Below are 27802 nucleotides of genomic sequence, written 5' to 3'. Positions count from 1 at the left end.
CCAGGCCAACTACTGGCCCTTCAAAAATACCCTGGTATGTTGAAGCTTAAAATATAGAGAAGGGACATATATGCTGATTTGTAGACTCAAGACCTAAATGGGTATTAAAAAAATGTTTTAATAACATTTAAAGGTCAACCGCCATGCCATAAAACTTAAGTGACCCTTAAAACTTAAGTGACCATTTCTTCTGACGTCCCTACAGACAGTGAGCCGCTCGAGGAGTCAGTCTATGGATTCCAGTGACACCTTGTAGTGCTGTAAATTAACATGTTCTCTACCTAATTTGGCGCTACTCCATTCATGAACATTGAAAGAGTTATGAAGATTTTTGTGGCTATTGAATCAATTGGCTGTTGTATCTTACTGCCCTAAACCAGATATGGGAATCCCTAACAAAGAGAGCAATTCAATGAATTGTTGAGAAAGAGGAAAGATTAATGGAAAGGAAAGATAAGTGTTGCTTTATGAGGATCATAGTGGTGCGGATTTTTAAAGTTTTGGGTATACTTTGGTAGGAATTTATTTTATTTTCTATCAGACGCTGTGAACAATTTAAAGCCCCTAGCTTCTCGAATTTTGGCATATATGGAAGCTGGGGCACAGCAAGATAATGTGATTCATCCCTGATTGCAGATTTTGGGAGCTCTGATATTTTATCTCAAATTCCGGACATCTGCAACTTAGTCTAATGCTGCCTCCATTTATAGATTTCCAGCTAGACTGGTTCTGGAAATGGGTTCTTGCAGGTTTTTATTGCACCGGTGTATTTGAAATCCTGCCCCCTTCGTACAATCTAAAAACGGAATTTCTCGGAATCTAGGTTGATATTTTTTTTTAAATGATCACTGATAAGTTCTGAAACACAGAGACAAAGAAAGCAATGAAACATCTGCCGTCTTGCCTTTCCAATGACATTTCCATACCACATCATCTCTTTCTGTTCTCCACAGCCGCTGCGGTACTCCCTCCCGCACCAGGCACAGATTAATCCCGCCCCACTACGTCTCCGCGCCGCTGAGTGACGCCCTCCACCTGTGCGGTCTCACTTTCCTAACTCACTGCAGAGTTTTCCCCTACATTCCTAGTGTCACATTGCTCCTGCTGTTTTGAGTGAAGGGTCCATGCCAAACCCCGAGCAAGGCCAGTATGCCCCAAGTCAAGGTCACTGAGGTCAAAGAGCTGCCTCAGTTCCCATCCCCATAATGGAGGTCCCTACAATGGACTCCTCATTCCAATTGTCATCCCTCAGCCTTCTACTCCCTATATTTCTTTATAGAATTTTTTATTTATAACCTTATTTTCAGTATGCCTGGGCGAAATTTTTATTACATAAGAGTAATTTGACGTTACTCTTTTGTCGTGAATTTACCCAAAATGATGCAATTATGGCCGTTCACATAATTGTGAGTAATTTGGCACAAAAATCCTACCAAAGGAACAACAATCTTAACGAGCATGGGTAACTGCTGGATGGTGCTGTTCATGTTCTGTTGCATTTAGCGGTATTTTGCAAAATGCATCCTCGGTCTGTGATGCATCCTTGGGTATGCAAGGGTGCATGTTCTGCCTAGAAAATAGCTCTAAATGCTGAGTTATGCTCCTCATGTAATCTTACATTTACACTATAGCAAAATACTGGAGCTAAGGCCAACCCTTATTTTTACAACTATCTACTTTTTGTCTCTGTGAGATTAATAGAGCAATCGGATGGACTGAATTACTGTAACATTTTCTTGGCTTTGAAAATATCTATGGCATTTTACAGGAAAGCACACATACATGCAGAAGTGTTTAATAATGTGACATCCACTCTTGATGTTTGCAGATCTCTGAAGAATGGTCCAAAGGAAAATTTGTGGTGACTAAAGGTGACGAGGACATCCATACAGCCAATGAACGACGGTTAAAGGTAGGTTGAGGACGTGAGTTTTGAATGGGTCATACTTACTAAAGGTGTCCAGGGGGTCATGCACCACTGATGAGCAAGAAGTATAATTACCTACATTTCAGATCCATGTGTGTGACTCCCTTTTAAATATACATATTAGAGAATTAATAGCAATTAAAAATGGCTTTAGCTGCTGCTGAAATTAAGCTTTGCCAAGACACTTCCTGAGGGGCCCACCTCCTTCATTGCAGCCTGACCTCCACTGCCCCTTTAGCACCTCTGTACCCTCAAAAGAGTTGCTTAACAGAGGCAGCTATCTGTCATCTGGCAACAGCGGGAGCCTGTACAGTCTTCTATTTTTTGGGGTGTAGCAGGAAAACAACACACAAGCTTATTCAGTTGCAGATGGGTTGGTGGGAACATCCTGATGTGTTCAGCTTCGGCATTTTTCTTGAACTCCTAGACCACTGGAGCATCACTGTTTCTCACTGACATCCCACAGAACACCTCCCACGACAGCAACTCTTTGTTGACACCTACCCACCAACAACAAAGCTTCACTCTCTTTGTCATTGATATCCCAAAGAACATCTCTGTTGACAAAAACTAATTGTTAACACCTGTCAGCAATTTAGCTTCACATTGTTATGTTATTTTTATTTGGTAGAGCACAGCAAATCCTACCCAGAGGTATATCTCCGAGCTGAGCCAGCACAAACACACCACATCTAGAACAACCAAGTCTTCAAAAGTTGTTTTCAAATTGACAAAGTCCGAACAGCAGTGCCGATGGTACGGTAGTTAGTTCCAGGATGAAGATGCGAGAAAGGAAAAAGCTCTACCCACCAGTCTGGTGGCGCAGAAGCGGGGAACAGTCGAAGGACTTGTCGCTTGATCTAAGCGTTCTTGCAGGACAGTAGTAACTCAGTTCTTCCTTGAGATAGGAGGGGGCACCACCCATCAGAGACTTGGGAGTAAGGATGTTCTGAAAATGTGCTTTCTTACTATAAGTATATGCGAATGGGACACATTCATGCCCCAGCCAAATGCACAGCTGTCCGCCGCCCTTGCGGCATTCAAAACTTTAACCATTCTTGTCCAAAATTTTTCATTTCTTTAAACATTACTCTTTCTTCCACTTCTGTATTCTTAATCCATTCTTAATGTCCACGTGTGAAATATTCTTGGCCTGTTTTTTCAGGTTTCTAATATTTATTCTGTGCCCATCCGGACCTCTTCAATAAATACGATTAATACCAGGCTCATCTCAGGCAGTGTTTATTTCATTAAAAACCCAATGCATTTCGGGCGGCGCAGCGCCCTTCTTCGGGGGTCACTAAAAAATAATCAAACATGTACCAATTAGTCATCTGTGCTCAAAATTACGTGTTTGATAAAAACTGATCAACCCATTTAACGCTGTGGAAATATATAGCCTTGCAACCAGGACCATTTCTATACTATTAGCCCAAAGTGGTCATTAATCTTTCTCATAATGCAACACTGTGTTTATCCATGGTACCACCTTTCAATGCTCTCATGCCATGAACACAATGAAAAGTATGCATGTGTATCTCTCTTCCCTTAATCTTCCATCACACCCTCCCGTCTCTAACCCTCGTTCTGTGTTGACATTTAAATTACCGTTTCTACAGCGAACAGTTTAACCCTCTGACTCATTGTGCAAAAAATATGCTTATATAAACAAGAGCCTGCTAGTAAACCTTAGCTCACTGTCTTACTCGTTTTTTACGGAGGTGCCTCCTGTTGCTACTATTCATTTTTAAACCCTCGCAAGGGCGGCGGACAGCTGTGCATTTGGCTGGGGCATGAATGTGTCCCATTCGCATATACTTAGGTCGTACTAGGTGGCTACTGGGCATGCCACACACCAATCTGCACGCTAACACGAACTTAATGATTACAAATAAAGAAAAAAACTGTTGAAAATAGGTGTGCATCCCTCAACTTTCAGAATCTATCATAACTTTGCCCGCCCCAGGCTTGCACCCATAAAGGATTAAAAAAGAAGATTCACAAAATGAATACAGGACCGAACCCACGTGACTGGCGAAAGAACAGGGCTCATCTCAAACATTTTGAAATAAATATGTACCGAGAGACAAGGATTCTAGTGGATTCAGAAGTAGAACATTTCAAGCATAAACAGTAACTTGTTCCAAGAAAATGTTAAAAAAAAGTTAAAATGTTAAAAGACATGGAACTGAATGATTAGAGTTACGATTATAATGCATTGTGGGAGATATAGTTTACAGGAGGGGGTTAGTAAACAGGTGGCGGGACAAACATACTTGTGGGCCAATTGGGAGTTAGAATATACGTGGCCAATAGGAGGTGAGAAGGGAGGCTCCACAGGTGGATAAGTATGCAGGTGATGGGGTTGAATTTAGCGCGAAAACCGTTGGAGAAGGGGGAGGCTTCTTGACTCATTCGGCAGGTACGTGATTGCAGAGGACTCTTGAACTATTAAGAGCATTTTAAACAAGGGGGAACCCCAGTGAAGGTTGAAACCACGAGGGTTTAAAAATGAATAGTAGCAACAGGAGGCACCTCCGTAAAAAACGAGTAAGACAGTGAGCTAAGGTTTACTAGCAGGCTCTTGTTTATATAAGCATATTTTTTTGCACAATGAGTCAGAGGGTTAAACTGTTCGCTGTAGAAACGGTAATTTAAATGTCAACACAGAACGAGGGTTAGAGACGGGAGGGTGTGATGGAAGATTAAGGGAAGAGAGATACACATGCATACTTTTCATTGTGTTCATGGCATGAGAGCATTGAAAGGTGGTACCATGGATAAACACAGTGTTGCATTATGAGAAAGATTAATGACCACTTTGGGCTAATAGTATAGAAATGGTCCTGGTTGCAAGGCTATATATTTCCACAGCGTTAAATGGGTTGATCAGTTTTTATCAAACACGTAATTTTGAGCACAGATGACTAATTGGTACATGTTTGATTATTTTTTAGTGACCCCCGAAGAAGGGCGCTGCGCCGCCCGAAATGCATTGGGTTTTTAATGAAATAAACACTGCCTGAGATGAGCCTGGTATTAATCGTATTTATTGAAGAGGTCCGGATGGGCACAGAATAAATATTAGAAACCTGAAAAAACAGGCCAAGAATATTTCACACATGGACATTAAGAATGGATTAAGAATACAGAAGTGGAAGAAAGAGTAATGTTTAAAGAAATGAAAAATTTTGGACAAGAATGGTTAAAGTTTTGAATGCCGCAAGGGCGGCGGACAGCTGTGCATTTGGCTGGGGCATGAATGTGTCCCATTCGCATATACTTAGGTCGTACTAGGTGGCTACTGGGCATGCCACACACCAATCTGCACGCTAACACGAACTTAATGATTACAAATAAAGAAAAAAAACTGTTGAAAATAGGTGTGCATCCCTCAACTTTCAGAATCTTTCTTACTATAAGCCAGTGCAAGGATCTCAAAGTAGGCGCCGAAGGGGAACCTGTTGGCAGATTGCAGACAGGTGAGCAGCCTTATTCTGCACTTTTTGGAGTTTGGCTAAAAAAGTGTCATTAGTGGCCATAAGCTAATGACCAAGTTCAAGAGGCCACCACTCAGGAGACCAAAGAATCTGGGCTTTGCCAAACAGCAATGTTTCTGTGTTATCACTATTCAGTTGCAGACAGTCCGCCCTCATCCAGGCCGCATTCCATCTAAAAAAATTCCATAAAACGGAGCTTGACTCCTTCATAGTCGTGTCCAAACAAGATGATCAGCTTGTGGTCATTTGCAGAGCAGCAAGATTTAGGAATCTGGACCAGGAGAGCTATGCAGATATTGAACAATGTCGGGCTCAGGGATGATAAATGGGGCGTTAGTTAAACAGACTTTTGGGGTCTGCATTCGATTTTTTTAACATTGGGGCAACCAGTGCAGCTTTCCAGGCTAGTGGAATTTTAGCAGACTAAGGAAAAGTTTAAAAGTGAGAGAATGGTAGGCGCAAGATTGGTGGTGACTCTGGATGGGCACACATCAGCAGGGGAACAAAACTTTGCTTTAGCCAAAAGCGCAATCAATTGGACTAGCACGCAAGGTTCAAACTTGACTAGGAGGGACACGGATTCAGGTGGAGACGGTGCTAAGTCCAGCCAAAGACGATTCAGAAAAGGGGGTGGTGATGAACAGAGTGTCTGAATTAAGAAGACCACTCTTACCCAGTCCAAAGATCAGGGCTTGATCCATCACCGTTATTTATCTCACTGCACCATCCCAGCTCAGAACCTGGCTATATGCAAATCAGTCTGTCCCTGGCCCAGTGCATCATGGGAACAGGGCAGACTAAACTACCAAGCCAATTCTTCACCAGAAAGGAGACAAGCTACCGGGGACCGGTTTCTGGCATTTCAGCCGTCTTCGGCCCGTCTTGCTTGAATCCTGATGGTGCAGTGAGAAAGCGACTCATATCTGAGTATACCCTGCCACACCTATAGTGGCCAAAAACGATTCAGAAAAGGGGGTGGTGATGAAGAGAGTGTCTGAATTAAGCAGACCACTCTTACCCAGTCCAATGATCAGGGCTTGATCCATCACCGTTATTTATCTCACTGCACCATCCCAGCTCAGAATCTGGCTATATGCAAATCAGTCTGTCCCTGGCCCAGTGCATCATGGGAACAGGGCAGACTAAACTACCAAGCCAATTCTTCACCAGAAAGGAGACAAGCTACCGGGGACCGGTTTCTGGCATTTCAGCCGTCTTCGGCCCGGCTTGCTTGAATCCTGATGGTGCAGTGAGAAAGGGACTCATGTCTGAGTATACCCTGCCACACCTATAGTGGCCAAAAACGATTCAGAAAAGGGGGTGGTGATGAACAAAGTGTCTGAATTAAGCAGACCACTCTTACCCAGTCCAAAGATCAGGGCTTGATCCATCACCGTTATTTATCTCACTGCACCATCCCAGCTCAGAACCTGGCTATATGCAAATCAGTCTGTCCCTGGCCCAGTGCATCATGGGAACAGGGCAGACTAAACTACCAAGCCAATTCTTCACCAGAAAGGAGACAAGCTACCGGGGACCGGTTTCTGGCATTTCAGCCGTCTTCGGCCTGGCTTGCTTGAATCCTGATGGTGCAGTGAGAAAGGGACTCATGTCCAAGTATACCCTGCCACACCTATAGTGGCCAAAAACGATTCAGAAAAGGGGGTGGTGATGAACAGAGTGTCTGAATTAAGCAGACCACTCTTACCCAGTCCTAAGATCAGGGCTTGATCCATCACCGTTATTTATCTCACTGCACCATCCCAGCTCAGAACCTGGCTATATGCAAATCAGTCTGTCCTTGGCCCAGTGCATCATGGGAACAGGGCAGACTAAACTACCAAGCCAATTCTTCACCAGAAAGGAGACAAGCTACCGGGGACCGGTTTCCTTCCCAGTATAAGAATTGGCTTGGTAGTTTGGTCTGCCCTGTTCCCATGATGCACTGGGCCAGGGGCAGACTAATTTGCATGTAGCCAGGTTCTGAGCTGGGATGGTGCAGTGAGCTAAAAAATGGTGATGGATCAAGCCCTGATCTGTTGACTGGGTATGAGTGTTCTGTTTAATTCAGATACTCTGTCCATCACCACCCCTTTTTCTGAATCGTTTTGTCCACCATAAGCGTGGAAGGGTATACTCAGATGTGAGTCCCTTGCTCATTGCACCATCAGGATTTAAGCAAGCCGGGCCGAAGACGGCTGTAATGCCAGAAACTGGTCCTCGGAAGCTTGTTTCCTTCCCAGTATAAGAATTGGCTTGGTAGTTTGGTCTGCCCTGTTCCCATGATGCACTGGGCCAGGGGCAGACTAATTTGCATGTAGCCAGGTTCTGAGCTGGGATGGTGCAGTGAGCTAAAAAACGGTGATGGATTAAGCCCTGATCTGTTGACTGGGTATGAGTGTTCTGTTTAATTCAGATACTCTGTCCATCACCACCCCCTTTTCTGAATCGTTTTGTCCACCATAAGCGTGGAAGGGTATACTCAGATGTGAATCCCTTGCTCATTGCACCATCAGGATTTAAGCAAGCTGGGCCGAAGACGGCTGTAATGCCAGAAACCGGTCCCCGGAAGCTTGTTTCCTTCCCAGTATAAGAATTGGCTTGGTAGTTTGGTCTGCCCTGTTCCCATGATGAACTGGGCCAGGGGCAGACTAATTTGCATGTAGCCAGGTTCTGAGCTGGGATGGTGCAGTGAGCTAAAAAACGGTGATGGATCAAGCCCTGATCTGTTGACTGGGTATGAGTGTTCTGTTTAATTCAGATACTCTGTCCACCACCACCCCCTTTTCTGAATCGGTTTGTCCACCATAAGCGTGGAAGGGTATACTCAGATGTGAGTCCCTTGCTCATTGCACCATCAGGATTTAAGCAAGCCGGGCCGAAGACGGCTGTAATGCCAGAAACCGGTCCCCGGAAGCTTGTTTCCTTCCGAGTATAAGAATTGGCTTGGTAGTTTGGTCTGCTCTGTTCCCATGATGCACTGGGCCAGGGGCAGACTAATTTGCATGTAGCCAGGTTCTGAGCTGGGATGGTGCAGTGAGCTAAAAAACGGTGATGGATCAAGCCCTGATCTGCTGACTGGGTATGAGTGTTCTGTTTAATTCAGATACTCTGTCCATCACCACCCCCTTTTCTGAAGTCCAGCCAAAGAGTCACAGAGTTCCTGAGAGGCTGGAATGCTCAGGGAGCAGGCGTGAGAGTTGATACATTTCTTGAGCACTTTGTAGAGCTATTTAGATAACTTACCAGCATTCTCAATTTTATTTGGGATGAAAGCTCTCCTGGTATTCCTAATAGGTGCGCGCTAGTTCATAAGAGCTAACTCTTAGGCTGCTCTATCCACCGGCGATTTAGATTGTCACCAACATCTTTCCTGCTTTTTACAAGCCGCTTTTATAATGTAAAATTCTGTAGAGAACCATGGGGCTTGGGGTCTGGAGGAGACAGGCTTGGCCGGATTAATCGGTGCCATTCTCTTGAATGCTACTGTGAGAGCATGATGATAGGTAGTCAGGGAAGAATTAACATCAGAACCCTTGTCTCCAATCACCCGGGCAAATGATTTGGAGAATGCCTCCGACGAGATATAGTTCCAGGCTCTGTGGACATGCTTCGCTACTTTCATAGGGTGGTTTAACCTATCCGTCTCGGCAGTCTGCCATTCGATTAAGTAGTGATCTGTCCAGATTACAGAGACTGGCCTTTCCGCTTCTAGATGCGAACAGTTAGTAAAGGTTAAGTTCAGTATATGGCCAGCATCGTGTGTGGGCCCAACCACGCACTGTTGGAAGCCAAGCATCTCCATATCAGTGATAAGTTGGCTAACCTCAGGGTTTGCAGTGTCTTCCTCAAGGAAGTTGAAATCACCCAGTAAGAGAGCTCATTTTCATAGATGTCCCTCTGTATCCACTGCAGCAACTCACTGTTGAGACCTGCCAACAATCCAGGTTCACATTAATTTCCTCCAGTGTCTGCAGACCACAACTCTTTTCTTCATCCCTAACAATCAACCTTCGGGTTTCACGCCGATTGTCATTGATTTCCTGCGGTATCTGCAAGCAACCACTCTTTGCTGATACCAGACCAGTAACAATCGGGGTTCCCTCTCATTCTCATTGGTGTTTCACCGAGGGCTTCCGTGGGCAATCACTCAATGCTGATATCTACCAATCAAAAATCAAGCTTGGTTCTCCTGGGTACTGGTGTTCCTGTAAATGCCTATAAAGGCACAGCTCATTGTTGATAACTACCCTTTTCCAATGTTATGTACTGCAAACCAGCTGCCACCTCTAATTGCAGAGTAAGAAGATGCTGGGGTTTAAGGGCAGGTGGAGATGTTCATCCTCCAGTGTCTCGACCTCGCTCCATACTCAATGAGCCACATCCTCTACTCCTCCTATGGCCCAATGTCCCAGGCTTTCATCCATCGCAAAGGAGAAGAAGCGAAGACATCCCATGCTTTGGATACGCTCTGGATAATCTCTTCCGTCTATGGAGGTAACATGGGCTTCTCGTAGCCACAGGGTCTTTTATACTTCTGCCCCCTGTACGCTGCAGCTGCTGCACCTTAATATCTGCCAGGGCCTGCACAGCAGATATTTGTCGTAGAGAACTTGTCTGTTGAGATGGGAGCTAAAGTGCATCATTCAGGTGCAGCAAACTGCATCGGTTCATAATGCTCAGTATTGAAATAATTCTTTATTTAGAGCCATCGTGAATGAGGCATGGTACAAAGAACAATAAAGACCAGTTCTTCTGCATCACTGTAGAATGCTTCACATTTGAGAGATGTTACTTTAACATCATTTAGATATGGTAATGTACAATCGACGCCAAAATGAGTTCGGTTTAGTTAGTGGGACATTTGATTTGGAGAGCCCAGGCAATGTTTAGGGGTGATGTAGTAGACGCCAGCTATTATTAACCAGCTGATTGGAGGTGACAATGTTTTAGGCGGTCCTGTTTAACGGGAAGGTGCAATGTAGGCAAGGAAAGAAAACTACGCTTTTACTGTTACACTTACTTTAATCACGTTAAAAAAGCAGTACAGCAGATTGTTTCCCCAAGCAGAAATGTTTTCTACAATTTCAGCTAAATACCATTCAAACTCACAAAGACATGAAGGATATATATTTTTGTATTCAATTGTACTACGTATTTTTATCAAGAGACCACCGATGTTGATCAAAATATCTTTCTCAGGAGCAGAATCTTCTTTTTGTCCGAAATAAACCTACACTTACAAAATAACAGATTAAAGCATCAGAAAAACCTTTCCTAAAATCAATTCAGTGTGTTTCTTCTCTCTTTGTTTTTTGGGGTAGCTCATGATGAAGTAAATGGAGTACTGATGCCCAGGCACAATGCTTCCAAAATTGCTAATAAGCAGAACACAACTGCAGTAATACTTATGACCTATAAAGGACTGCATTTTTTTGCACCAAATTTTCCTAAATTGGTTTGTAGGCCCTTATTTAGTATGCCTAGAGAACGCTAGTAGACATGTTATCCACTTTCCATTTCAAAGGGATCAGAATATTCAAAGACTAGTCTTAGTTTACTATGATTACATAATAGAATTTGTACTGGAGGAAATGTGTAAAGTATCCGTGCAGCACACACAAGCGACACACAAGGCACACTACAAAAAGAGACTCCACACCAGGTTAGGTGAAAAACAGTATGTGTATTGTAAAATAAACACATCAGAAGGGAATCACTGGTGCAGATAAACTGTGCCAACTGGCACTGGGGAATAATTCACAGTGGGACTATATACAGGGCAGCGCCAATCGGGCCGCTGCAAGAACCATCAAAAGTCCAATGATAACTGAAATTCCATAAGCAATAACGTCTCACCAGCCGTACCTACTGGTGAGTAGACATGCACTTGGCATAAATCACTTTAGGCATTTGTCAAGGTAGGACTAAACATGAAACCAGCCACGTAGGCTTTAGGGAAAAACAGTAGCTTAAAGGCATTAATCATGAAAACACCTTATGCATAACTTCAGGCATAAATCATCGTTGCCGTAGCCTGGAATGGGAACCTCAGGTTAGGCATAGTATGCAGAACACCAGCATTGCAGTCTTAGGGGAAAAGAAACCATTAGCACTAGGCATAAAACACACAGTGGTCAGGCATAAAGCCTGAATCAACACCTTAGGCCTACCGTCACAGTGAACCTGAAAACACGAATACATTAGGCATAATGGGTGAGCATATTCTGCATATCATTAAGCACACCATACTCAGCTGGGGCCTCAACCATGGGAGCTTTAAATCACTTTAGATTAGGCACTTTACGCAGGACCCCCACAAGGTAGCATTAGGGTAAAACCATTGCCAACATTAATGCATTAGGCATACAAACAGTTTGAATAACCTATTAGGCGGGAAAAGTATTAGGTATCAACCTGTGGGCATAAACATAGTAGGCATGAAGCATTCGCATTAGGGTAAAAACGCTAGGCAACATCACCTGAGGCATTAGCAGATGCATAAGGCACCTCCTGCGGTACATGGGGCCTAATCATATTAGAATGGGGCATACACATGAGGCATTTCATCATTGCGCACATTAGGACAAAACATTAGCATAATGGTGCATCCCTAGTAACCCCCAAACATCATGTAAGCATTAGGGGGGAAAGAAACCATTAGTGATATAACCACATGCATTAGGCATAAGCAACATAAACATTACACTTTAAGTAAATACACCTAGAATAGCTGCCAACAGGTTGCCGATTCGCTTCTGGCGCTACTGCGCCTGGGGAGCCCCTACTAGGGGGCTCTCAAATTACCAATGGCCCAAAATCAGCACTGCAAACCAGAGGGAAAAGCATTAGGTATCATGTTAGGTACAAATGCACTATGCAACAAAATTACCCAAGAAATCATATGGAGCAATAGGCCTCGCCAGCATAAACACAGTTCGCCCCAATCGGGGGCACAACACTGAAACTGGCACCAGGCCAACTGGCCTCTCTCTTTGGGGCTCAAATGCCTTATGTCCCGCAAAGTCAGGGCTGGCTGCAAAAACAGAAAAAGCAAAGTGTGCAAAGCACTGGGGCAGGAGTGTCTCTGACTCTTCTCTCTCTCTTCTCTTGAGGAGTACAATGCCCCCCAATACGTTGCAGCTGCCCACTGTCAACCAAGCAGGCAGGGGGGAATCCCACATGCCGGGATCCCCTTGTAGCGCTTTAGAATCCCGGCGCTGCAGACGTCCGCTCCTCTTCTCCTGGGCACAGTTGTAGTGCCTTGGCAGCAAGAAGAGCACAATCAATGCAAATATGGCACTCTGGCAGCACCACAATGCAGCACACATGCCGAGGAATTGAAATATAGCGCTTTGACAGCACAGCGCTGCAGGCGTCCACTCCTATTCCCTTGACACCTTGAATAAAGCACTTGCGAGGCACTAGGTCCCACTAGAAGCTTCAGGGAAAGATGATAGTGTACCTCTTCTGGTAATCAGGAAAACAGTGCCCACCAGGCGCTAGAGAGCAGGCAGAGCAGCAAAGTCACTTCAAATATGGCGCTCACCAGGCGCCAGGTGACTCACAGTTCCCGGGGTCCCACACGTGGGAGTAGCGCCCCTGCTCCTCACTCCTTGGAGTGCAGGCAGTCAAAGTATAGCACTCACGAGGCGCTGGGGTAGCAGAGCAGGCAGGCGAGGCTGGGCAAGATCAGCAGACAGTGGGCACTCATCAGTACAGGACAGCATTTCCTAGAAGCCATAAAGTGGCACTCCTCCTGACACAGCAGTCTTTCACTCCAGCAAAGTTTCTCACTGGCCCTGTGGACAGCAGAGGGGTACAGATGGGCTCAGGGGCCAGCACACAGGCTAATGCGGCTGTACCTCCTGGCAGAGTGTCCCCTCTCATTCCAGTCCACCCTCAGTATGAGCACATGGCATCTCTACTGCTCTACATATACACCCCTCCTCCCACCTACCAGAAAGGGCTGGAAGCTTCTAGAAGGTCCCTGGCAGTTCCAGTCTCACTGTCACTGGGGGAAGTGTAGAGCACCTTGCCACTTCAAACACTAGACCGCCAACCCACCTCAGGCAGGTGGCACAAGCAGACAGAAATGGCATTCGTTTTAAAAGTAGTTTTCTGCAATGGTGAAAATAAATGTGCGTACACCATTACACAGCATTTATTATTTTCCTCTCACACCACACATGGCATATACATTTCCTACCATGGAGGAGATGTCCCCTAAAGGGAGGGGGGTCCTAATATACCTATGTAAGGCAGAAAGCACACATACTTTGCACTGCTAACCAGCGCCAAACTGTCCAACATCCTGAACCCACCAATTCCATCACAGCGAAAGGGCTAGGGGGAAGGCAAAAAGTTTCAGGATGACCCTCCAAGCAAGGCTAAGTCCAACATTCCTGAACCAGAGAGGGCCTTTAACAACCGGTATAGCCCGATGCAGAGGGGCTGTTAGGTTATTTGAAACCTAATTAATTAAAAAGGGAGAAATATGAAGATAAACTTTGGAATGTTGGAGCTCTTGGCTTATACTAACCATTATAAGCCCAAAGCTACTCCATTGTCCTCAATGGAGCTCTCAACATTCCAATGTTCTAATATAGCCTTAGAGCCTGACGTAGCTGGCTCTACCGGCCAATAAATGCCAGCTCCAGCGCTAAAGACCCGAGCCAAAAGCGAGGGTCTTTAACAAGAGTGCAGGCCTTTAATGGCCGGTTGAGCCTACTACAGAGGGCTTTTAGGCTATTAGAACATTCTGCCCTAGAGGGCAGACTGTTCTAATTTCTAAAGCAAAGGTCTCCCGGGGCCTGAAGGAGTTGAAATCCTCTCGGGCTTCGTGAGGCCCTTGTTCACAGCAACAGCTGTGAACATTGGAATGTTGATTCTCCAGGCTTCTACTGACCATTAGAAGCCTGGAGCACCCCATTGTCTTCAATGGAGCGCTCAACATTCCAATGTTCCAGTATTCAGTAAGCAATGCCTGCTAGTTTTTTGTTTTGTCCAGGTTAACAATATCAACGCATGATTGCATGGTATTAGGTTACTCTATTTGGGGTGATAGGGGTTCAGGCACCAGAGCCACACACTGAAGAGAGAACAGTCCATAGGGAGGCAAGGTAACGAAGAGCAAGACTGTGCAATCCTAAAATGAAGTTAGCAGAAGAGGAACACACACACTGGGGATGAATTAGGTGATGACACTCAAATTATGTTAAAACTTACTCCAAATTATTATCTGTTTAACAGGAACTGATTGGTGAGGCCGCAGGAAAGCTGCACACAGGGCGGAGCAGGAATGATCAGGTATGGTTGGATCCTATGCACTCTTTGTGACTTTACTTGTAACATTTATATTAATTATCTACAATGGGAAGGGGCCAATAGAATGACCATTACAATTAAAAGATGTGCCCTGTAAGCCACTACCTTAGGTATTCCAGTAACATTGAATGAAGGGTTTCTAGGCCGGCTTGAAAATGCATTTAAGAAGCTAAGTATTTTGTATTTTGTATTTGTGTTTGTTTTTGTATCGCGCATAGCTCACCCATTAGGTCTCGTAGCGCTGACAGATGGATAAAAACAGAATCAGTATGTATGGGAGGAGGATGACTAAGGTTTGAAGAGCAGAGTTTTTAGGTTCTTACGGAAAATAATCAGATTGGGTTCTGCTCTCAGATCTAGGGGGAGTGAGTTCCAGAAAGACGGACCAATTTTTGAGAAGCATCTGTCCCCGTTCCTCACTGTGCGGACTCTAGGCGTCTTTAGCAATAGTTGGTTGGAGGAGCGAAGATTTCTCGTTGGGCTGTATCGGTGCAGTTTGTCTCTGATATATGCCGGTCCTTGTCCGTTTAAAGATTTGTGGACTAGGCAGCAGACCTTGAACTTTATGCGTCTGTTAACTGGTAACCAGTGTAGTTGATTCAGACAGGGGGCAGACGGGGTTCTTGGTGGAAGGTCCAGTGCTAGCCTAGCCGCGCTGTTCTGAATGGTTTGTAATTTAGCTATGTTAGAAGCATTTATGTCCGCAAACAATGCATTGCCATAATCCAGCCGGCTGGTTATTAACATTTGGATTAGTGGTCTTCTGCTAGTTAAAGGAAGCCATTTGAATATTTTTCTAAGGTTTCTCATAAGGCCTATACAGGTGTGTACCACTTTGTTAACGTGTGGTTGCATTGTGAGTTGGTCATCCATTGTAATTCCTAGGTTTCGGACTGTACTTTTAGGGGGGGGGCATTGGCCAAGTTCAATGGGCCACCAGTCCTGTTCCCATATTTGGTGTGCCTTTCCGAACAGCATTATTTCGGACTTTTCTGCATTAAGCATCAAAAAATTCTCAGTCATCCATTTTTTGATGGCCACCATGCAGGACCGAAATCTGATTTTGGTGTCGCCTGGGTCGGGGCCCATGGTGACCAGGATCTGTGTATCGTCAGCGTATGAGACTGTTTGGAAGCCATGATCCCTGATTATCTTGGCTAGGGGGGACATATAAACGTTAAATAACGTTGGGCTCAGGATTGAGCCCTGGGGGACGCCAATGTTGTTATCTGTGGTGTCAGACAGGAAGGGACCGGTTTTAACTCTAGATTTCCTGTCTGTCAGGTAGCTTTGTAGCCAGCCCAACGCCTTGCCCCCCGACACCAACCCCCACCAGTCTCTCTATTAGTACTGTGTGGGAGATGGTGTCGAACGCTGCAGAGAGATCCAACAGAATCAGGATTGCTGATTTCTTTGAATCAATGGCAAGGCGGATATTATCTACTATTTCGAGTAGAGCTGTTTCCGTACTGTGGTGGGCTCTAAAGCCTGATTGGGTGGCGTCCAGTATCTTGTTGTCTTCCAAATGTTTCATTAGTTGGGAGTTTATAGTTGCCTCCATCATTTAACAAACAGGGGTAGGAGGGCTATTGGGCGATAATTAGAGGGAGTTGTGTGGTCAGCATTGGTTTTCTTGATAATGGGCCTGATCGTTGCTTCCTTCCAGCTGCTTGGGAATGTACTTTGTGCGAGAGAAGTATTAAAAATAGTGGTAAGGTCAGTCGCTATGGCTGGTCCTATTTTGGCTAGAATTTGTGATGATGCTGAGTGCACTCAAGGGGCCACATAATGTTACAAAATAATCTGTAAGAATATTTATGTTTAAGGTAGGAGCATAACTGAATGCCTTATTGCTGCTTTCTGTGATTGTATGTTTGCCCACGGACCAGAAGAATGTAGGTGTGATTGTAAGCATAGTGTCCGTAGGGCCATAGTATGGCATGATTATTGACATTGTCCGGAGGCTTACTGTAGCAGTGTGCTTTAAATGAAAATGGTTTTAGTTGTGTGTTTGGAGAAACTGGCCCACGCGCATGTCTGCATGAGCGTTAGCCCTGCCGCAATCCTAGGATACAGCAGGGAATGTTGTCTTCTGAAAGCAGCTGACAGACAGATGTGCACCTTTGATGGACAGCAATACCTTCAGGGATCCAAGAACCTTGACCGACTAATATTAGACTCCTGCAACTGGCAGATTGGGTCCCAGGAACTCGATGGACACTTCATCGGGCCGGAGCTTACGAGAATCACCTGGAGGTGGCCAGGAGTCAAATTAAAAAAAAGCTCCTTGAGCTCTGGGCATGACATTAGTGAACAATACATAACACCAGAGGGTCCTAGAGGGGTCTACCTGGGCCTCAACCTTGCTACCTAGGGTTGGGACCAGCTTGTATTTCACGTGTCTCTATAAAGTATCCTTGAGTTCCCCAGAAGCCGCCCTAGAGTGACTTAGCTTCTGTAGTGAGGGATAGTTAGTTCCTACACCAGCCCACAGACCCGTTGTTTGTTGGCAATAGTCCTAGTGACGTAACACCCTACGATTGATGAGGAAGTCAATATTGCAACAATCGTATGGTGGTTTTGGTGAAACTGAATTGAGATTCTCATCCTGAAGTGTGAGAGAGCCATCGGTGTAAGATTGTCTGTGAAGTGAGGCAGCTTACATGATTGTATCTTCAAAAATATTGACAGCTAAAATTTCACCAAGGTAAGTTTATGTAGGTAAGTATAGATTTACTATTCTTAATGTCACATTTGCATACTTTGTAGATATATATATATATATATATATATATATATATATATATATATATATATATATATATATATATATATATATATATATATATATATATATATATATATATATTGTCAAATACAATATATATATATATATACTTATCGTCCAATATTGATTGTTGGGATTGTTGATATTTTTGGTACAATATTTCTGTAGTATCATATTTTGTACTCTATTTTCACTACTACTACAGCAGCACCAGTTGTATGACCGTATACAGTGTCCCCTGGCCCAGCTGTCCAGTTGACTTGATGTCAGTATTGCAATATGATGTTATAAGTCAATGCAGCTACCAAATGCCAGGTGGGTGCGGATGCTTGTTGTCTGCTGAGCAGTGGCGGAACATTCGCAGTCCCCATGTCTTATGAATAGAGCAGCACCAGAGTTTCACCGGGTTTTCTCTCTCCTGTTTCACAGAGCCTTCATCTCCACCTGAACACAGTGATTGTAATAAACAGCTCTGAGTGACTAATATTAAGCTACAATTAAGCTACAATCCGCGGCACTTTGTGTGCAACATTCTTACCAAGCGGAAGAAAAATCACTTACTGGAAATACATTTTAATAAAAAAGCCAAAATGTTCAAGGAACCCAATTTTTTTTCTTTCTTTATTGGTTACAGGATGCTACAGCCTTATTACCCTTGATAATGGTAAACCTGTTCATTTATCTAGGCGTCCTAAAAAGGAAAAGCTGCATTACTCGATGTGCACTCAGCAGTTTAAGCAAACTATTGAAATTCATAACTTTATCCTTAACCAATTTAGTTATTTTCATAATAACTGAAACATGGTCGAAAAATGAGTCGGATCATGTGATAATTTGAGCCATTCTGGCTAATTACAGTGTTATGTTTTTTTTAATGGATGGAGGCCTTTCTATCTTTGCTAAATTGACCTATGTTGTTTCCATCCTTCCCTTCCCTTCCCTTTCTGTTGATTAATGTAAGTTCACAGACCAAGATACTTTTTCTATTATGCTAATATAAGATGCCTCAAGTAATTGTTCTGCCTTCATGAATGACTATACTGGAGTCATCCCCTCATTTAGCACAATATCTTCATTTCCAGTTATTGCAGATTTAAATTTTCATATATATATTTAGATCCTGATGTTTGCAACATTTTAGAGCTGTTACCTACTACTGCCTTATCTTAATTATCGACTTTAGCATCCCCTTCCGATGTCCACATCTTAGACCTAGGTAGTGCACCCTATGGCATTGCCTCCATTACCAACATATTGATGCCAGATATCACTAACTTTGTAGTCGATGCAGAGCCATGTTTCCTCACTGCTCCAGATCCACAGCCACCCATACTTGAGAGTAATATGTTGGTTAGCAGTAGACCCTGGGAAAGGGGAGAGGAATAAGAAAGAAAACAAGTATACTGCATAACGCCACTCTGACCTGTCACTCTGTTGGGTCCTGATAAGTTAAGTTCTCTAGTGTATTATCTCAATGTATTGCAGCATCTAACACTGGCTATTATAAAGGATATTCCTGCCTTCAGAGTATCTCGTTGCCTCAGACTATGTAGTTAACCATAGAACTCTGAAATTCCTGAAAACTGAAACATACATATTATGAAACCAAGATAATAAGCGTTTGGGATTCTCTTACTCCTCCCACTGATAAGGTTTGACATTATCTTACTCCTTGCACTTATATATTAACCCCCTTTGATTTTGTGAGAATGCACTTTTTGCTTCGTATATTTACATATTCATAGTTGTTTTCTCATGGAATTGATAAAAGTTAATATTGATATAGCATAATTGCTTCCTAAATCTCATATCACTACCTTAATACAGTATACTCATCATAAAAAAGTACCAAAGTCTTTTGAAGGGATGAGGCCCCTTCTGGTTCCTCACATAAGTAAGCAATAGATGAACAAAAGAAAATGAGTTTATACTCCTTTAAGGGTACCTTTGAAACAGTACTTTAAAAAATAAGGATCCTTTCCACAATACTGTTGGATTCATCAGAACAAACTTAGTCTCCAAAGTTTTCCATAAGTTAAGACAACAACTTCCAGGCTGTGGCAGCAATGAATCTTGATAACCTAGAAAGGGTGCTCTGGACTATGAAGGACATGTACATAAAAATTACAAAATGACTGCTGCCACTTGGAAAAAAACTGACATTTCTGTGGCTTCGTGGTAAATCTATTTCCCTGGATTATGCTCAGGTGCCTAGGATAGTGTGTCCTTCAAAGACGCATTGCGTCTACCCAAAGTGCACAAGCTCACCGCCAGCCTTTCTTCCTCTGAGAGAGCTCGTGACCTGCAGCTTTGGAGTCTGGTGCTCGTGTGAGTGTAAATGAAGGCCACATAACATGACACTTGTCTTCAGGTTGGCCCATCATTTTATGGTAGAATTAACCTTACTATGTACTTAAACATCCCCTGCTCATCACAATTGGCATAGGCTTAAAGAATGGAGGGAAATAACACAAACTGCTTTGCATCCTTTACTTAAAATCACCTGAGGAGTAGCCTACTTGCAAACTAGACCTACTACCAATATGGGAAATACTGTGCTCATATCTGGTCTGCATTGAACAAAGTGGAACTTAGCAGGAATAAAGTCAAAATTCCCCATGGTTGAACGACGTGCTTGACAATCTTCAATGTTTCCTGGAAAGAGCTGAATGTACTTGTGCGATGCTGTTAAAAACATGAATACAGAATAATGATCTCTAAATAAAGTTTCCTTCAGAGAAACCTGTAATCATTATTATTCATCAAGAATCCTTTCTGTTGACAATAAACAAAACTAAATGTTCAAAATCTTTAGTGAACTGTCCTCTTATCAACATGCAGCCATGCAGGTTGTCTCTCAATCTTTATATGAGCCATTAGCCAACCTTGTTGACTAAAAAATCAGTCCTGCCAGAGTCTAGTGACGTAGTGGAGGAATTTGGTATTATCTCCTTCCATTTTATACCTACTATCTTACACATTTCTATATGGTCTGATTTGGATCAGCCTACGTTACATGATCTATTAGATTCTTGTATGTCATGTTCACCTTCAGCTCTACCCCATGAGGTTACTTCTTTTGTTGAAAGTTTTTTGATCATTCTCCTCTTAGACATCCTTAATTCATCTCCATCTTTAGGCAGCGTGACAGCTTATTAAAAGATAAATATTGTCCTTTTACTTCTAAAGAACCCGTCACTTGATCCCTTTGATGCATTTTATTATGACCCGTCTCTGCACCTCCCTCTTTTCCTTGGGTCCACAAACTGCTCAACCACTTCTTCATCCGGTTGTGGCGCGACGCATGCACCACCATGAGCCCGTGTCTAGTCCTCCTCACGCCTCCATGCCCAGCTCTATCCCGGTCTCTGGAGTGCTGCTACAACAGACCCTTTTCGCATCCCAAGCTAGACTCTCCGAAGACCCACGGGGAACCCCAGAAAGTGGCCCCCCAGCTTTATGACCTCCAACTCGTTACAATCACACAGCCTTTCATTTTATACAGTGATCTCTGGGAGCCGTACAGTTGCGTATAGAATCTATTTTGCCATCTCTTTTACTCCAAGGAAAGATTTGCCTGCTGACAAGATTTGTAACTTTTTTATCAGGTAATGGATCTGAAATTGTTGCAACTTCATATCAAAATATTGAGCCCAACTCCTGAAAACCATCTCCTAATCTGTCATGGCATGATCAAGATGAAGGTGTTCTTTGAGGGCATAACCTATTCACAGAACTGGTTTGGGTTGTACAATATGTGTTGTATTGTGCATGTACATCTCCTGCTGCACACAGTGTGAGGCCCCGGGGTGAGGCAGGATCAGATTATAGCACATCCGTCATTCACGGAGGGACACATTGCACCCCTCACCTGGTGCACCTCCCTTTCCATCAAGGCAGCCCTGACCAGGTGAAGAGTTTCATCAGGACAAGCCCAATGCAGCTAGGGTTGTTTCCATTAGGAGCGCGCTGTGAAAGAGGCGCTTGATTTCCCAATGATCTTTCTATGGGGGGACCACCAGCACAAAGTCTGTGAATTAGACACAGCCTCACGGCATCTGCAAAAGAGATAGACATTAGTTGACAGTCTGAACAGCGTCTTGGATCAGATGTAGGGATCATCTCACCTGGGCATGTTGTGTGAATGAGAGACTCTTTTGAAGTAGTGGGATGTTAGCAGGTAGGTACTGGGGAGAGAGGATGAAGCCACAACTATGCCAGATGCTGTACCTTATAGCCATAAATATATAAAGGCGTCAATTCCTTCTACATAGACGGATCCATGGCTCTTGGGCTCTTCCTATAGATATGACGGGGTCATCTCTGAATTATCACTGCTGGTGATTGTTGCTGAGAGGACACGAGTACTAGATTATTTTCCCTTTCACTGGCTGCCTCAACCCCCCAGCCCTAATTGGAATAAAACTGAGAGCGGGCAGAATTTGACGCTAAAATGCTCCCTTCACACTATTTGTTCATCTACAAGAATATCCCCTCCTGACTCACTAGCAAAACATTGTTGAATAAAGCAGTAGGGTGGTTATATCTTCATTTCGTTTCAATAAAAAAAGAGAAACTGCATATTTTACTAATTGTAAATGTTCTTTGACATTTTGTAACAAATCCCAGCTGTTCAAGCGATTTGTCGCAGTTTCCAGAAATGAGCTTCTGTGACTCATCTCTGAGGGCAGGCATTGCTCATTCTCTGCTGAGACATTCATAAGAACAAAAGGAGTGACCGTGGTTTTGTTGAAACATATTTTCTTCATCGTAATAATGTTATTATTATAGACCGGGAGTGTGCTCTGCGTTTTTATTTAAAGGCCTTGTACAACTTGTACAGTTGGGTGCAGCTGTCCTTTAGCACAAGGGGCACCAGGAAGTACAAAACAGAAACTCTTCCTTGCATCACCTCAGCGGTGAGTCCCGGTCATTCTACCAGAGCATGGTGAGCTCCTTGCTGAACCACCTTTCAAAGCTACCTACCTCATCTGCCACCACAGCTGCAACGTGACACCTAAATGTCCCACCTAAAACCCTCCTTTCAGAGATGTGCTGTATTAGATACATCTAAATTGTTCTGAATAACGCTAAACATATAGCCTGTAACATGTTTTCTTGACACCTCTGAAACCTCTTGACCAAAAGTCATTGACTTATACCTGAGGCCAAGGTTATCCTCGGTATCAGAAAGTATGATTTTCAAAAACTGCTGTACTTCTAGAAACCCTGGATATATGTTGAACTTTCCCCCGCCGTGAGTACGAAGCAGTGGGTAGCGCCTTCCTGTGGTCAGGGGCGGCCTTAGGCATGTGCAAGCTGTGCCCCTGGACAGGGCCACCAAACCCCAGGGGCCACCATGCCAATTTATATCCTTAATATAATAATCGTCTGAGGATGGATACATATTTGCGTTGCGGCCCCTGGCAGGGATTTGACAGCCTCCGGCTCTTTTCCACTTTCAAACACCCTGACCCCCCCACCCCGCCCCCTCTTCACTGGCCTCCGCCTGGACCCCCTCTTCCGGGGCCCCCTACCTACGCTCTTTGCCCAGGGCTGCCATGAGCCTAGAGCCGCCCCTGCTGTGGTACACTGCATATGTGCTGGGAGTGAGCAGCCCAGCGAGTCTGAGAGGCATGAGCGGGCCTTCTGGTGTAGGCCCTCTTCCAGGCTCTGATGCTTGCTCGGCGTGGGCGGGCCTCGAGGTTCAGCACGCCCATTCCCATCACTCTGGAGACTTGCACTTCCGCCTCCCACCGCGTTGAATGCCCTCCTTCCAGCCCTGGCCCGTTTGAACCTGGAGACCGAAAAGAGGGCGTGCACTGCTCTGAAAATCAAACATAAGGACTTAAAGTGTTTCCTTTCCTTAATCGGCAGCCAATGTAGCTCTCTGAGAGCCAAGGTGGAAGATGAACTGTGTGACCTATTGAGTGCCAATTTCGCCGCAGCAGACTGTACTCTCTGCAAGCCCTGAATGATGTAACATACAGTACAGAGAGTTACAATAATCCAGCCTGCTTAGTACTGTGCTTCTTATCACCTCCGGGCGAGAATCCATTGGTAGTAGCAGTAGTATTTTTCGTAGCAACCGTATCAAGGAGAAGGGAAAGCCCCCTGTTAACATTCCACCCCAGCCCCCCTGGACAACTTTGCCCTTTCCTTCCCTCTCTCTGACAGGGTTCCTTGGTTCCCCAGCGGTCAAAGCGTGGAGATACTCCTCCCGGAGTCGATTCCTAGCGCTATATAAACCCACAATAAATTAAATTAAATTAAGGACAAGTCACCAATTCTTCCTTCGGACCGGACTCCAGGTAACGTGCCCTCACATGCTTCTAAGTCATTATATTGTAATCAAACATATCACAGTGCACAAATATCACAGAAACAATAGTGGTATTGGTAAGGATATCGAGTCCATATCATCATAATGTAAACTACACTCACTGTGCAGCTGGCTGGAATGGGAATGACTGGACTATAAGTCTTAGGTCTCTCTGTTCGAAGGGGGAGGAAGAGGAGGAAGGAAGCCAAGACGCCCCCACTCCCCCCAAAGCCACAAATCCTTCTCGAATCTCCAGCTGTGTGGGACACCTACTGTGGTACCTGCTGGCGCAGGATGGTTTGGACAACACCTCCCAGGTTTATCTACTCAAGGGGGTGGAGGACAAGATCTCTGCAAAGCAGCTCCACATTTCCCACTGTGCAGGGTGTTCATTTTGTAACCGGTTGGCCTGGGAGGGTCTGCGCTACACACCTCAGGCTTATCTGCTCAGGGGAGAATGGATAGGACAAGTCAGCCCAGCTCTGTACAGCAGCTTCACATCTCCCACCGCGTAGTACTCGTGCGGGACGCGGCGGGGCTGTGAAGGATGAACACCAGGCCTGTCCACACCCATGTGAGCCTGTAGTGCGCCTTCAAAGTGAACTTTGGAAAAGGAAAGCTACAGCTGTGTCATAGGAAAGTAAGGACCGATCTTCTGCCTACTCAAATTTCAGCTTCTTAACTAATGTTGGAGCCATAAATAATGAAATAGCAACAGTTGAACGGGAATTTGTTTCTATAAGCACACCATGTTTCCTTCATGTTTCAAACTATCTCCTCTAGTTCAGAAGAACTAAGAGTGGTTTATTAACCTTGAAATCTGTGTCATTAAATTGTATCATATCGAAATTAGCTACGAAATCCTCACATTTTCAAGCTATTTTACTTCAGTTTAGAAAGAAACAACACCTGTTACTGGTTAAACTTAACGAGAACATCAGCAAAAACAGAATTTATCATTTTAAGTCTTTTTGCACTTTTCTGGAAGAATTTAAATGCAAATTTAATTTTCCTTTATTTTTAATGATTATGGGTGATTTTAATATACATATGTGTCATAAGATTTGCCTTGTCATTTTTAACTCTGCAGTTTATTGCTGGTAATTCATATTTGTTAGTCTTGATTCATGTCGGAAAGCCTTTCACACATTGCAGAACAATTTTAATATGTTGAATTCCCATGTGTTTATTAGGACAGATAATTCCTTAGTTCCTACATTTAAAGAAAGAGGTTGTTCCAGTACTCTCAATTATATTTTTATTTCTGAAGTGCTCCAAAATGAATTTGTTAAATGTCAAATAATTGTCAACACATTTCGCTGTAGTTAGTTTTCTGTGTGACCATTGTCATGATCATGCTAAAATGTTGATGGCCCTTTTTGCTGTTAAATATGTGTATCATGGGTGCCGCATGAGGCATTCCTTTTGTTCTGGCTCTCAACAATAAAATTCTGTTGTGAAAAAAAATATTAATAATTGTCAACACCCTGGTTGATCACATCCTGTTGTATTGCCTGTGATTGATCTAAATGTAAGGTTGAGGTTCTTCTAACTACCCAAGGGATGAAAGTACTATCGATAATAGGTGCAGAATCTGATGGCCTCAGGAAATACAGCCTCATCGTTAACTAACCTGATAACCAGTTGGTCCATGGACATACTTTATTGTCTAGATATGAAAGCTAATCATCTATCGATGTAGTCATTTTTTTCACACCATTTCAGACACCATAAAACAATGTATTGACCTCGACAGTGTAAAGTGGTGCACGTGTACCAACAAATGGTTCGACACCACTTGCTCGCATGCACTCCAAAATGTCCATTTTAAACTTAAGCAGAGTTCTTCGATTATAAATTGGTAATTCAATCCGGGATAACGGAAATTAGAAAGGAAGTTAGAGGCCTGATGCGCCCTAAACGACCATGGATAGCCATCAATCTTCCTTTCAAGGAGACAATCGTCTGCCTTGCCTTGATTTTTTGATTAAAGCATCTGATGGGGTCGTACATTTTAATAAGATATATCCGCGTTTTATTAACTCACATTTCTCCCTTAGTATAAGGTTAAAATCAACAAAGGTTGCCCTAACCTAACTGGCATCGCATCATGCTTGGTAAAAACAGACAGGTGAGAGAATAAGCCCTTAGAACTGCTCTATTAAGAGCTTTTCTCTGTCTTACATCAAACGCCCATATACATTTGCCCAAACTCTCCACGGCAAATAAAACTAGAACTGCAGTGGTGGAGAACTCAAAGGCGTGAACAAAAATATTTTATCTTCAAAATATAAATCAGACACCTTTACATAACCCCAGATACCCTCACTGTGGTGCTTAAGCCTCATCAACACCCACATTGAATCGTCATCAACACCCACATTGAATGTCATTGCATTATACTTGTGTCTAGCTCAGACACAGCCTCACAGAAGTGGGATAGACCACATAAAGTTCAGTAGGACACCACTAGCTGCTATAAACTATAAAGTAATGATCTTTTTTTAAATCATCTTAATCTGTGACTGTGAAAGAATGGTTCTGATGAAGGTTTCTTTCAGGTGGTGACAGACATGCGGTTGTGGCTCCGAGGCTCATGTACTGTTCTGGCCAGCCACCTGATGCTGTTGATCCGCGCTATGGTTGATCGAGCCGCGATGTAAGTTTCTCCTTTCAATATATTAAATGGGAATTGTTTCGCCATTGCCACTGCATGTGGTAGTTCTAGACTCTTTCCAGCTCTTCCACTCCCTTATATTTCTCCTCTGTCCTAAAACTAAGCTGTCCAGTCCCTACTCTTTCTTCTTTGCTCCACCCAGGAAAGTGATATTGAAGACCTCATGAAAGGCGGCAGGTCATAATACCCCGCTTAAGTCTTCCTCACTGCTACCTCATACCTCCTTGTCTCTTCCAACCTAGTCATGTGATTCTGATTCTTGTCTAAGCCTGGAGCTCCACCTTGAGGCTACAACAATTATTGCCGTTTCCTGGTATGCTGTCATTTTCTGCATGAGCTTTGAACTCCACTGTCTGTTTGTTTGGTCATAATGATGATTCAGAGTTCTACAGCATTTTGCATGCTCATTTCTATTGAGTCATAATGTTTTGCTCAGTATTCCTATTTATCGGATGATCTGGAGTTCTGTTCTTATCTGATTTGACTATCTCTGTGTTTGACTATGTGCCTCTACTCTTAATTGACGTACATTTTGGTGACTTTCTCAATTTAAACTCACATACGCCTCAAATTAGCTTATCATTTTGATCACTAGTTATTGCCACTTCTTCAATCGTCCTGTCCAGCCTTCTATTGCGAAGATAACCATATCAAATTTTATTGCTCTCTACTCTTCATTACTACTTCACCACACCTGGTTCAAGCCTTTGTTGCACTACCGTACTTCGCACCATCAACTGTTAACCAGCCACAAAAAGTTGCTTACAATATACCCCCACAAACTCTTTGACACTGCACTTGTCAGATTTGGCCCTACCTATGGATTATCGCATTTCCTATCAGTGTCTCCAATACCACGAAAAAGAATCTCAAACACAAACTACTGAAACACCAGGAAACACTAATTGCTGATACCTACCATAACATGACCATTGGCACCATGTAAACCGACTTTGTCTTCTGTTCCAAACGCCCAGCAATATGGAAAAACATCTTCCTGCTCCTCCTACAAGCTACTAAGACTGTCAAGATACCCTATGGAACAAAACTGACGACCTCCCCTCTTCCCATCCTTTAGAGGGAAACTTCATATATTCATTTTTAAGAAAGGAAACATTCTTATACAAGCGACCAACCCTCACCTCATTCGATCAACACTTCCTGTCATTTTTCATATCTCTCACACAACAGGGCTATCTGTCCCAAACACATTTAACCCAGAAACGCCACGCCTTCTTGTCCCCTTCTAATTTATCATCCA

At 43.7% G+C, this 27802-nt stretch overlaps 1 protein-coding gene across 1 annotated transcript in view; it reads left to right on the top strand.

The window, feature by feature from the left end:
* Window positions 1-27802, top strand: part of ASL (argininosuccinate lyase) — a 150398-nt gene that overhangs the window by 54374 nt on the left and 68222 nt on the right. Inside the window, exons 4-6 of the mRNA XM_086954622.1 lie at window positions 1829-1912; window positions 14680-14736; window positions 26426-26523. Of these exons, the coding sequence (XP_086810748.1) occupies window positions 1829-1912; window positions 14680-14736; window positions 26426-26523 (239 nt within the window). The remainder of the gene's footprint in view (window positions 1-1828; window positions 1913-14679; window positions 14737-26425; window positions 26524-27802) is intronic.

Source organism: Lissotriton vulgaris, chromosome 2_1 (assembly GCF_964263255.1).
Source record: "Lissotriton vulgaris chromosome 2_1, aLisVul1.2, whole genome shotgun sequence".
NCBI lineage: Eukaryota > Metazoa > Chordata > Amphibia > Caudata > Salamandridae > Lissotriton > Lissotriton vulgaris.
The sequence above is the reverse complement of the archived record's forward strand: the minus strand, read 5'-3'. Positions and strand labels throughout refer to the sequence as shown.